The sequence below is a fragment of the Cibotium barometz genome, chromosome 8 (genome assembly GCF_041138505.1).
Source record: "Cibotium barometz isolate CiBa-2024 chromosome 8, ASM4113850v1, whole genome shotgun sequence".
NCBI lineage: Eukaryota > Viridiplantae > Streptophyta > Polypodiopsida > Cyatheales > Cibotiaceae > Cibotium > Cibotium barometz.
The window spans coordinates 62665471-62678167 of record NC_141053.1 but is presented as its reverse complement, the minus strand read 5'-3'; the positions used below and the strand labels follow the sequence as shown (position 1 = coordinate 62678167).

The 12697-nt window shown below is 44.3% G+C and overlaps 1 protein-coding gene across 6 annotated transcripts in view; it reads right to left on the bottom strand.

Moving 5' to 3' along the window:
• The window catches only part of LOC147636529 (zinc finger protein CONSTANS-LIKE 9-like), a 60188-nt gene extending 50042 nt beyond the window's left edge, over window positions 1-10146 (bottom strand). For all 6 annotated transcript variants that reach the window (XM_086801995.1, XM_086801996.1, XM_086801997.1 and 3 more), the window contains exons 1-2: window positions 9518-10146; window positions 8375-8791 (exon numbers count right to left, since the gene is read on the bottom strand). In XM_086801995.1, the coding sequence (XP_086658121.1) occupies window positions 8375-8791; window positions 9518-9928 (828 nt within the window). In that variant the 5' untranslated portion in view covers window positions 9929-10146. The remainder of the gene's footprint in view (window positions 1-8374; window positions 8792-9517) is intronic.
• Between the last annotated feature and the right edge of the window lie 2551 nt (window positions 10147-12697).

Here is a 12697-nt window from a genome sequence, read left to right as displayed (position 1 = left end):
GGGGCAACCAGAAAAACAGAGTAGAACTAGAAAGTTATGAGCATGAGGTGCAGTTGTGGCCAAGGGGCAGAACATGAAAGAGAAGAAGGATCTGTCGGCTGCATTGGTTGCTGTCGGAAGCAGGGAACTGTGTCGGCTGCAAGAAGACTAGGCGGCGCAGCCAATGATGGTGTTTATGCCCAGTCGGCTAGCACTTTGTTTATCCAAGGGCCTATAAGTAGGCACAAGAGCTCATTGTTATATTCATTCATTCCTTTATGGGGATGGGTCCTTAGGGTCCAAGTAGGGACCAGATTTTGGTGATGTTTCACCTTTTGTATGAGACAGCCTAGGGCTGTAGAAGAGTACCTTTTTGTACTATATGATATATACTGAATTTTCAGCATCTCTCTCTCTCTACTCTCTCTTCATGTCTGCGTTTTGCATCAGCATGTTGCCAGTCACCCTTGGAGGATCAACCTCCCTTGGGACCGTTGCCTGAGAACCTATCTGGCTCACCGAACTGCCATCCCCATCTAGCACTGTGTAACACCACCAACAAACCTCCTGGGAGTTCTTCCCGATCTGTGTTCCTTGCCTTGGGCTTCATATCCGTGTACTTTCTTGTACCTTGGACCTATACACCATCATCTGGGACTGAATCAGTGTTTAGCTTTGCTGAGCCTGATGCTCTGAAACCAATGTAACACGCGGAAGCTCTGGGAGTCTTCTTTCAACCCTAAACACTCTTGGAAACCATCTGATACAAAACGTAGATATAGAGAGAGAGTAGAGAGAGAGAGAGAAGTGCTGGAAATTCAGTATATTCTATGGTACAAAAAGGTACCTAATTCTGCAGCCATGGGCTGCCTTACATAAAAGGTGGTAACACACCAAAAATCTATCCCCTATGGGACTCCTAATGACTCAAACCCCTAGTGGGAGTGAATGAGTTCAATGATGAGCACTTGGGCCTGTTTATAGGTCCCTTGGACAATGTAGGAGCTGGCCGACTGCTGGTCGGCTAGTTCTGAATTCTTTTAATGCTCTTTTTAGCGCAGTTGACTGGATCTACTCCTAGCTCATGCTGCTGCTCGACTGGACTCCAGTCCACACACACACTAGCGCCTGCAGCCGACTGGTGCCTTGACCATCTTCTGATGCGTTTTCAGCCGCTTGGTTCTGTGAGCAGCCGACAGCATCCTTTTGGTTCTTCTCCAAGCCTTGCTTCAGTCTACACTGCAAAAGGTGCTCTATGCTCTGTGCTCCATCATCCTGGTTTTTCTACCTGGTTCATACTCTTTATCTGGTTGCCTTTTCTGGATCTAGCCCTGAGAATGTCCATGGCATCTATGATGCACATGACAATGAATCCTTTGAAGAAGTGGATGAATCTGTGAGACTGCCATGTATGCAACTTTGGCAAATCCCTCCTTTGAAACTTTGCCTTTATCTTTGGTGTTGTCCTTGTCAAATGCTTTAGAAGCATCCTAGGCTTTATACTTGGCTTTTGCTCCTCGAGAATTATCACGACGAGCAAAGCAGCAAGCCTCAGTATGACCCATCCTACCACAATAATCACATTCATTGCTTTTGTCCTTGGATTCCTTAGAATCCTGTTTGCCTTTGCCTTTGCCTTTGCCTTTGTTTTTGTTGTTGTTGGAGTTCCCTTTTCCGCCTTTGCCTTTGCCCTTGTCAAAGGCAACAAAAGCAGACTCTGACTTGCCTTTTCCGCGAAGCATGCACTTGTCATGGAGATAACTCACGACTTCCTCGAAAGGGGAGAGGATCACGGAAATAAATATTATCCCTCAAAGAATCAAAGGAAGCAGGCAACTTACCAAGAAGTTTATGGATGGGAGTTGCAACTTGATACAAGAAAACTCTCCAATCTTCTCAATCAGGTTATCTGACTCAGAGATGGTAAGCTTCTCCAGATCTGACTCCAATTTGGCAATCTTCACTGTCAAAACTCTCCCATACCTCCTCTGGATCTCTGTCCACATCTGATGAGCATTACTCCGGGAGGAGACAAACTATGCCTGTATGGATGGAGTCATGCAATGGATGATGATAAGACGAGCCCGAGCATCCAATATGCTTCTCAAAGCAGGGTCCACCAAGTGAGGTGTGGAGATAGCCATCCACACACCGGCTCCTTCCAGCAACAACTGAGTGTAGAAAGACCAAGTATGATAGTTGGTTGCTGGTTGCTGTAAGCTCTAACTTGGGGAGGATTGTAGGATGGTATGTGGGTAGGGGTGGGAACAAGACCTGGATGAGAGAAACTCAGAGAGGAGAGATTGGGAATAGGAACCACCTGTGGAGCGTTGGGAGTAGGGGATCCAGGCTGTGATGGTGCTGGAGAATCAATAGGAGAAGGAGCAGCAGTAGAGAAATCTCGTGAAGCCATGTCCTCTGACAAGAAACCTTCTCTGAAGAAAGGAGCTGAAGAAAAAATCCACAAGTCCTCCTCGCAGGCTGTGCACAGCAAGAAGAAAGGGAGGGAGGGTGGGAAACTAAAAGGAGAGGAAGAAGATCTCTCCAAGATGTAGTTCCCTGTCCTCAGCACCTAGAAGAGGGCTTCAGCAATCAGAAAAATCAGCAATCTTTGCTGAAAATTCAGATATACAACAATCCCAAGTGTCAAATGAAGAAAACGCAGCACTCTTGAGGAAGCCTCTACTTCCGGAAGAAAACGCAGCACCTTCTATGCTGAAATCTACAGAAAATGCAGCAAACTGTCGAAGCCTCTGCTCCAAAACAGAAAACGCAGCTTTCTTCTGCTCACAGGTCAACGTTTTTCTCTGATACCATGAAAGAAAGTGAAGCAAATATAAAACACAGATGTAGGCCCAGGTACAAGACCTGTAAATGCTGAAAACTGATGTTTATTGCCGAAATCTGAGCACGAGGGAAGCCCATAGGTGCTGTACAATGGTGAGAAGTAGTAGCAGCTGCTAATGACCTCAACTGAATGCTGAAAAATGAGATGAATTGAGGGAAAGGGAGCCAGCCCTTATATACTCCCTCAGGATGCTGGTCGGCCAGCTGTAGCAGGCCGACAGCATGGAAGTAGCATAAAATGCCTAAAAATACCAAAAAATGCTGAATAATCTCTACTAAGATATGCCAATGCAGGGCCTCATAAATGGCCAATACAAGCATGAAAAAGATGATGTAGACCCTCTAGAGATTATATAATCCAACACTCCCTTCTCATCAATTCTCATCTCATTCTTGCATATCTGCTGGAGGTCATTGGCTGTTGCGACACTCTCTTATGCTTATAAGCACCTATGGGCTTCCCTCATTGCTCATCTTCAGCAATAATCAATTGTTCACAGCCTTCCACAATTTGTGCTTTTGCCTATGTGTGTTTGCTCTTTCTTTCATGCCTTGCCTGTAAGGTGGGGAGCCACTATGTGGACTTTCTCTTGCAGATCTATCAGCTTAGCCAAAGGAAAATATGCATTAAAATGATGAAAAAATTGATTGACAGTTGAATGATCACACTTACCGTCATAGTTACTAAAGTTTCGCTAAGTCTGGATGATAGTCTTTGTGTTGCGGGAGGCTTGCTGGTGGCACCGATGAGTGGAGAAAACGAAGAGAGGGAATGTTGGAACTGCAGATGCATGGCCTCTCTTTCCCGGGGCTTCCTCATATTCCAATCTTTCTTCTTTTTCTTTTCTTCTTTTTGAGCTTTCTCTTCCCACCATCTAGCCTCGTCTTCTCATCTTTGTTGTTCCATCTGAAAGAAGAGAGAGATGAAGTCGGGGGAAGCTGGAGTATTGGTTTTGTTGCGATGGCCTCCAAGAGTTGGAGATACTCCATAAGAAGTTGGTTCTGAGCTCTAAGTAGAGCTATGGTATCTTTTGATGGTGGAAGAGGATGATCTCCTTTGGGAGAAGCAAGCTCTTCCTAATGATGTGTACTCTCCTCTATAGACATGTTGCTAAAGTCGGTGGTCGTGCCGGAGCGAAGTTGGACCATTCAAGGATGCTCTCAAACTAGGATGCGGTGTGTGTTGACAAGCTGAATCTGATACCAATGTAACATGCAACGGAATTATGCGTAGATGAAAGGGCTTGTCACACAAAATCTCGCACCGCCTTCTATATCCTGAGTTTCGTGAGTCTTTAGCAATCCACTTTATCACTTCAAACTTTAAGAGAAAGAGATTTGTACACAGTATGGGGTCCCAATCACCCAATGAAGGGCCCCCTCCTATTGCTAGGAGTATTTGCTTTATTTCTTTGAAGAGAATGAATGCAAAACTAACTTTGACATGAGGATGAACCCGAACGCAAGACCTTTGGAAGACCAAACGATGGGCTGACTACACACTACTGTAGAAGCACCAAAGATGACCAATCTCGATGCCAATGCACTCTTCCAAGGGGCTGTAGGACGACTGCAAACTGTGGTTGAGAAAGGGGCTGTTTGGAGACTGTTCTAGGGCTGAATATGCAAGCGAATGGTATGCAGGCTGAGGATGATGCGTTTTTTACAAAAGAAGGGATGAGGGATGAAGCTGTGTTTTCTGCAAGAGAGGAGCAGAGAGAGAGAGATGTGTTTCAGCCAGGATGAAGCGATCGATGATTAATGATGATGATCCATGAATGAGGGAAGCGCTTCATATATATAGTCGTGGGAAAGCTGGTGTAACACGTTGAAGCTCTGGGGGTCTTCTTTCAGCCCTAAACACTACTGGAAACATGCTGATGCAAAATGCAGACATGAAGAGAGAGAGTAGAGAGAGAGAGAGAGAGAGATATGCTGGAAAATTCAGTATATTCTGATGGTACAAAAAGGTACCTACAAATCTACAGTCCTTGGCTGTCTTCTTGAAAAGGTGAACATCACCAAAACAGTCCCTAACTATGACCCATCCCTTAAAGGAATGAATGATTCTAATGATGAGCATCTTTGGCTATTTATAGGCCTTTGGACTCCTTGGGGAACTGGCCGACCAGCAGTCGACTAACCGACTGTGCATGGACTCCAATAAATGAAGCGCTTCAGCCGCCTTTGTCTTGATTCAGCCAACAGCTCCTCATATCTCAGCTGACAGCTTCTTGCTTAGTTTTGGTACAGCCGACAGCAACTTCCATGCCTGCCAATGCCAATCCAAGCCCTTGCTCCAAGTCCAAACTACACCTTGTGCTCCAAATCCTAGCTCTAATGGTCTTTTTCTTGGCTGCCCCTTCTGGATTAGCCCTGAGAATGTACATGAGCATGTCATGCACATGACATCCCCCTCTGCTAAACTTGATGATGGGATTCCAACCTTTTCCTTGGATGACTGTCATCATCCCAATCTTTTCCCGAAGTCCCTCTGTCATCCATCCATCTCTGGCAACCCTTTTCTCTAAAAGCCCGGCCCGGTCTCCAAAACCACTCTGACTCTGAATAAAATCTATGCATCTGTTCCCTCCAGTCCCCAATCCATTCTTTCCCTGACTCTGAACACTGTCTTGGTTTTCATTCCTAAGAAATGTGTCTGGCACTCTCACATCACCCCTTGGAGGATAATCTCCCTCGGGACCGTTGCCCAAGAACCTATCTGGCTCACAGGACTGCCATCCCCTCTGGCTTTGTGGAACACCACCAACAAACCTCCTGGGAGCTCTTCCCGATCTTGTGTTCCTTGCCTCGGGCTTCGTACCCGTGCACTTTCATGTACCTTGGACCTGTACACCATCATATGGGACTGAAACAGCGTTTAGCCTTGCTAAGCAAGATGCTCTGATACCAATGTAACACGCGGAAGCTCTGGGGGTCTTCTTTCAGCCCTAAACACTACTAGAAACATGCTGATGCAAAACGCAGACATGAAGAGAGAGTAGAGAGAGAGATATATGTTGGAAAATTCAGTATATTTTGATGGTACAAAAAGGTACCTACAAATCTACAGTCCTTGGCTGTCTTCTTGAAAAGGTGAACATCACCGAAACAGTCCCTAACTATGACCCATCCCTTAAAGGAATGAATGATTCTAATGATGAGACTCTTTGCCTATTTATAGGCCTTTGGACTCCTTGGGGAACTGGCCGACCAGCAATCAGCCAGCCGACTGTACATGGACTCCAATAAATGAAGCGCTTCATCCAGCCGACTGTGCATGGACTCCAATAAATGAAGCGCTGACATGCACAGTCAGCCAGCCGACTGTGCATGGACTCCAATAAATGAAGCGCTGCAGCCGCCTTTGTCTTGATTCACCCGACAGCTCCTCATATCTCAGCCGACAGCTTCTTGCTTAGTTCTGGTACAGCCGACAGCAGCTTCCATGCCTTCCAATGCCAATCCAAGCCCTTGCTCCAAGTCCAAACTACACCTTGTGCTCTAAATCCAAGCTCTAATGGTCTTTTTCTTGGCTGCCCCTTCTGGATTAGCCCTGAGAATGTACATAAGCATGTCATGCAAATGACAGCTGGTCAGTTTGCTCAAAAGCAAGTTGGCTAGCACACGACTTGATAAATAAGATAATAATGTGCTATTTTATATGCTTTAAGGCTGCCGACTAGTCTTATGCAATGGTTATAATGCTAAGCAAAGGGTACAAATGCTAAGGAAAGGTTCACATGCACATGAAGTAAATGCTATGCAATGCATACCATGATCTAAATGTTAACCCTATGGATTCTAGGGACAGCTACATGCATGAATGATTCTCTTCAAGTGGGTTAAGGGACTGGTCTGACTAACTGACCTTCTATGGCTGAGGAAAGACCTACGTAGCTCATGCCTGGCATGTCACGGACTAGGGCTTACAATGGGACCACAAGATGCACTGATGATGAGCAACTCTAATAAAGATCTATACATCTATTCCATCCAGTCCCCTTTCCATTCATGCCCTATCCCTAAACACTGTCTCTGGTCGTCTTTCCTGAGTATTGAGTCTGGCACTCACTCAACCCCCTTGAAGGATTGACCTCCCTTGGAGCCGTTGCCTGAAAGCCTTTCTTGGTGTGCCCCAAGTGGCATCCGACTCACAGGATTGCCATTCCCTTGGGTTTTGTGGAACACCACCAACCAACCTCCTGGGAATTCTTCCATGACTTATGTTCCTTGCCTTGGGCCTTGTACCTGTGCACTTTCGTGTACCTTAGACCTGTGCACCTTCATTTGGGACTGAATCAAAGTTTAGCCTTGTTGAGCCTAATGCTCTGATACCAATGTTACATGCGGAAGCTCTAGGAGTCTTCTTTCGGCCCTAAACACCATCTTGGAACATGTTGATGCAAAACACATGCAAAAGAGAGAGAAGAGAGAGAGATAGCTGAGTATTCATTATAATCTATAGTACAAAAAGGTACATACAAATCTTGCAGCCATAGGCTGCCTTCATGAAAAGGTGTGTAACCTAATCTAAAACCTAGTCTAGTGATCCAGCCCAATGCTGGACTGAATGACTGAAAACAATGAGCAATATTGCCTTTATAGGCCTTGAATAAACTCATGGACTGACTGACTACTGGGTGGCCAGGTCCAGGACAAAATTCAGGAGTCTGCTGCTACAGCCAACAGGTCTTCCTTCCTTCCTTCCAACGCTGGCCAACAGCCCTCCTTGTCCACCACCAGTCAAATCCCTTGCCAACGCAGCAACCTATGCTCCAAAACTTAGGTTCTGATCTATCTTTATCTTGTTGCCTCTTCAGGATTAGCCTGGGATTAGCCAGTGCATGTCTTGCACATGACAGATTGTGCAGGAAGCCTAGCCTTGGCTCGGGGGAGATCGGTGGATGCCGGTCGCAATTGATTTGTCCATGAAGTACCATGTTAAGCGGAATTGGTTAATAATGGGCGTGTTGTTTGGAGAACGCCATCAATCTCTTCACCAAAGGCGTTACTCCTCAATGTGAGGAGTCAAGGTATCTTGAACATTGGAGGCTATGCCTATACTACGTTTCGAGCAAAACACAACCACACTGTTTGAAAGATGTACACCAAAACAACTTTCTGCGTAGCAGGATAAAACTTCTACTCCAAAATGCCCATGTACTTGCTCTTTATTGCCTAAATGGATGTATAGGAATCATATTCCCTTCACTATTCTCCTTTCCCCCACCCTAAATACATCTTCATGAATTAGGGTACACTGTAGCAAACACCTCTATCACAATCAACCCAGTGGAGTTGTGTGCACTGGGGCACGGAGGCATAAGGAACACACGCCCCAATGCAGTTTTGCCTGCCCTCCCTACTTTACTGCACAAAACTGCCATAATTAGACCTTCGAGGCTGTTGTGCAATGATATCTGCTCTCTCCTGCAGTAAGCCTCCTCCCAAGCTAAAAAAGACTATCTTCTACATTCCATCATAAATGTCATGAAATGAAAAGAACAAGCTATAGACAAATGCCTAATACATGATAAGCGTGTACCTGATTCATTTGACTTTCAACATTGCAATGCCAAAAGGCATCATCCTGAAAAATACAGTCTGCTATGTTTTCAGTCTTAAGTGGTTCGGGTTCTTTGGGATCGTCTTCCATTAAGAGTTCGTCCATGAGTGCTTGCTGGTTCTGACGGCCAGTGTTCTTTTTTTGATGTTCTTGCTGCCAACATGTTTGTTGTTCATCTGTTCTGCCACTCTGCTTTAACTGAGGAGGTCTCATTGTGTGAGGTGTGACTGGAATTGCAGATGGCAAAGACAACTGTTGCTGCTGTGTTGTGAATTGGGATTGTAGCCTCTGTAACTGAAGGAGTTGTTGAAAAACTTCTTGCTTTGTTTTTGCAGGCAAGCATGGAACATTCTGCATCCCCGCACTCAGCACGAGGCTTTGGGCGAGATGATTGATCTGCACAAGCAGTAGACACATGTAAGGCACTTCCTGTCACAAGTAAGAGAAAATTCTACACCAACTACAGCTTCTACATTGGTTGATGTCTCCTTTTCCTTTATCCCTTTTGATGCCTGAATTGTCTTCTCATACTCCATGGATTTTATAGCAAAATTTTCACTAACAATTTTAACTATGATTTTGCAACCCAAGGATTGTATTAAGTGCATCAACCCTCTTGAATCACATGGCCTTTATCATATGACTTTTGCATGGTTCTGCTCCCATTGAGTCATTATATCTTCATCAAAACGTTTCATATGATTCCCCCCACCTTCTACTCCAAATGAATTGTGCAACAGAATGTCATGAACCCATAAGCCCTAGCTTCCATTGAATGAACCACAGGACAGTCATGCACTCGTAAGCCCTAGCTTGTGCCACAAAGCCATTGAATACCCATGACATAAGCCCAAGCTTCTGCTGCAAAGCCATTGAATGAGCTACATAGATGGTGAGCCATGCACCCATGGCTATAAGTTGCAAGCCCTAGCTTTTGCTACAGAGACGTTGAATGAGCCACATACGTGGGGACTCATGCACCCATGTCTATAAGTCACAGGCCCTGGCCTCTCCTGCAAAGCTTTTGAAAGAACCACATATATGGGAAGTCATGCACCCATGGGTGGCTATAAGTCAATCTTCTGTGCAGATACATGACTCATATATAGCAGCTGTACTTACCCAATAGTTGTTGCCGTCTTGGGCACACGGTACACCAGCAGGGAGGTTCCCCTGACCAGTCTGGTGAGAACTTGACGTTGTAGGATCCATCATATCACAGCCCCAGAGGCGAGCGAGTTCTGTTGCAGAAGGGCAGCCTGTAAAGCAGTCGATGGTGTGGCAGTCGTGGCCTTGATGGGCATGTCCATCACACTGCTGGCACAGAGAGAAACTGTCCGTCAGGCAACGCACAACGGCAGGCTGGGAGCCGCAGCTATTGCAGAGAAGGGTTCGCGAGTGGCGCCGCGAGAGGGCATTTGCTGCATGAACATGACGATCGCATGACAGACATAGCCGTGCATCATCTGCTCTGCAGAACACAGTTGAAAGAGCTTCCGAGCAGAAATTACATGGCACCTCCATAGCCTTCATATGGATCGGTCTTCCAAACCCTAAGTCTTCACAGCGCAGAACCCTAGCTTTGTCCCTCAGCACAGAACCTGTTTCCCTCTTCTCTTACACAGCAAAGAAACCGTAGTTCTCTCTGCTCTTTTCTGCCATTGTTAAAAACCCTCATTGCATTATTCGATCTGCAGGCGGGTACCTAGAACCTTTTGAGCACGGGGAGTGTGCTGAGTGCTCTCTTCCTGTTTAAAGAAAATGTGAGTTGCCCTGAAAAGTGCAAAAAGTGCACGACCGGGACGCGACGCTGACGTGTCTTCGCCAGCCTCGCCGGCGGCTGTGAAAAAGGTACGCCGCCGAAAAGGTTCCTGATTTTTCTACCATTTACGAGGAAAAGGTTGCGTAAGGCGTTATTTACGTAGTGCCACGTGGAAGTAAACTTTACAAGTGGCGTAGCTATATAATTTATTGGGTCTTTTTGTTTAGGTGGGAGAAGTGAGTCTCCTCTTGACTCTCTTCACCTCATGAGACAAGACGACTCCAATATGCATCCCAAATCTTTTGTGGGGGTTGCAATAAATAATTATAGAATATAACCTTAATCTAGTCCTTTTGCATGTGCACGCAGACACGTGCACCCCAAATCTTCTATGGGGATTGCATTAATAAGTTATTGCATGTGAACGCAGAAACGTGTAACGTTTGCATGCATTGTTGCATGTGAACGCGAACACATGTAACGTTCGCATGCATTTTTTTTGCATGTATTTTGTTTTGTGTGGTTGTCGTCGTCTATCTTTCCCATCTTCTGGAACCTGTGGACGGGTTAGTATGGCCAATTTCGTCGCCGACTTCTGCGATGGTTTGGTGTGCTTCGTCTCGTCGACTTCTACGATGGTATGCCCGATTTCGTCTCCGAATTTGTGATAGTATGGGATGGAATACACTTGTTTTGTTCTGTTTGCTCCTCCACGTCTGTCTTTCCCATCTTCTGGAACCTGTGCTCGGGTTAGTATGGCCAACTTCTGCAATGGTATGGCTGACGTCTGCGATCTTATTACCGATTCTGGCATGGTATGGGATAGATAACAAGAGGTAGACATCTATATGCTTTGTATGGCCAAGCAGACTTAAAAAATAAGGTTTGCCTGTCTCTTGTAAACTTATTTGAGAGAGCATATGTATATATGGACAACTACAGAGCCAGTAAACTGGGAGCCTCATTGCAAAGCACACTTTTGAAAATGGTGCGTACCGGTAAATACTACCCGGTAGCTTCATGGATCATTCCCAAAACTGGTTCCCGCATGAACAAACAAAGATCAACTACTTTTTGGAAAGTAATGAAACTCCCTCACTTCACCCAATGTATCGACATTGAAGAAATTTTCTTCTCCGACGAACCCACCAGAAGATACTTCAACCAGATGAATCCAACACCTCAAGCTCAACATGAAGATGAAGCCAGTGACAATACCGAGGAAGAACAATATCGAGGAAGAACAATATTGAAGCAACAATGAGCTGGGGACTAGAAACAACCCGATTGTGGTTGATGATGATGTGTGAGAACAACAACAAGAAGACTACAAAAAATCATATCTGTGTATATGAAAGGATTGCCAACTTCAAGAGATCTATTGTGGAAGGGCATAATTTTGTACCTCTATCACCTGAAGTATGTAAATATGTGGGCCTCAGTGAAGAAGATGGTTGTTTTCTATAGGTTTTTCGGTTTTTGATAGAAAGCCACTTCTATAGTATCAAATGTATAGTGTCCCTTTTGTAAATTAGGCTTTCTGTTTGATGTATCGTCACACTTATGTTTTGCTCTCAAATGTACATGTCTCTTTTCTATATGATGTATATAGTTTACTTATGTCAAATTTATATTAATTAAATTTCTTTTCAATGCCGCTACTAATTTTTGTCAAAACGTATTTGACTAAAATTTGTCAAAGGTCTTTTCACTCCCTTCTAAACCTTTGAACCTTAATACATCTTTATTCTTTTGTACTGAAAATTGAATAAGCACCACCAACAAAAATTAATTAATAGTGAAAGAGTGAATAAATATGTCTAGCATTCAACTACTTCTTATCCACGGTCTTTGAAACTTTTGATTTGCAATCTTTTTATCTAAGAAATTTTTTATTTGTAAATTTCTTATCCATGGCTTTTGAAACTTTTTATTTACATAATATAGTAGAATAGGAGCCCCTTTTTGTATTGATTTTATCGAGTTGAGCTAACAAGCTTTGAAATGTGTGTGTACACACCCATGTGGACATATATGCACACACATACACTGACACTTAAACATGTACATGTGCATATTGAATGATGTTGAGTTATTGAATAATTTGAAACTTTCATAGTTGAATGACACTACAAGGAAAAGCAACCATAGGCACGTTTATAGACACGTTTTGACAACGTGCTTTAAAATGTTTACGGGCGTGTCTATAATCGCATGTACAGACACACGTCTATATGCACGTCTATTTAGGCATCTATATGCACGTCTATTTAGGCATCTATATACGCATCTATACTGATATAGACGTGCAAATAGACACGCATATAGACATGTAAATAGACACGTATATAGACGTCTAAATAGATACGCATATAGACATGTAAATAGACACGCATATAGACGTCTGAATAGACGCGCATATAGATGCCTAAATAGATGCCCTTATAGCCTCTGTTATAGATGCGCTCTGGAATTTAAAAAAATCCAGAGAGCTGCGTGTAGATGTACAACTGTATTTTATACACATGCAGCTGCATTTT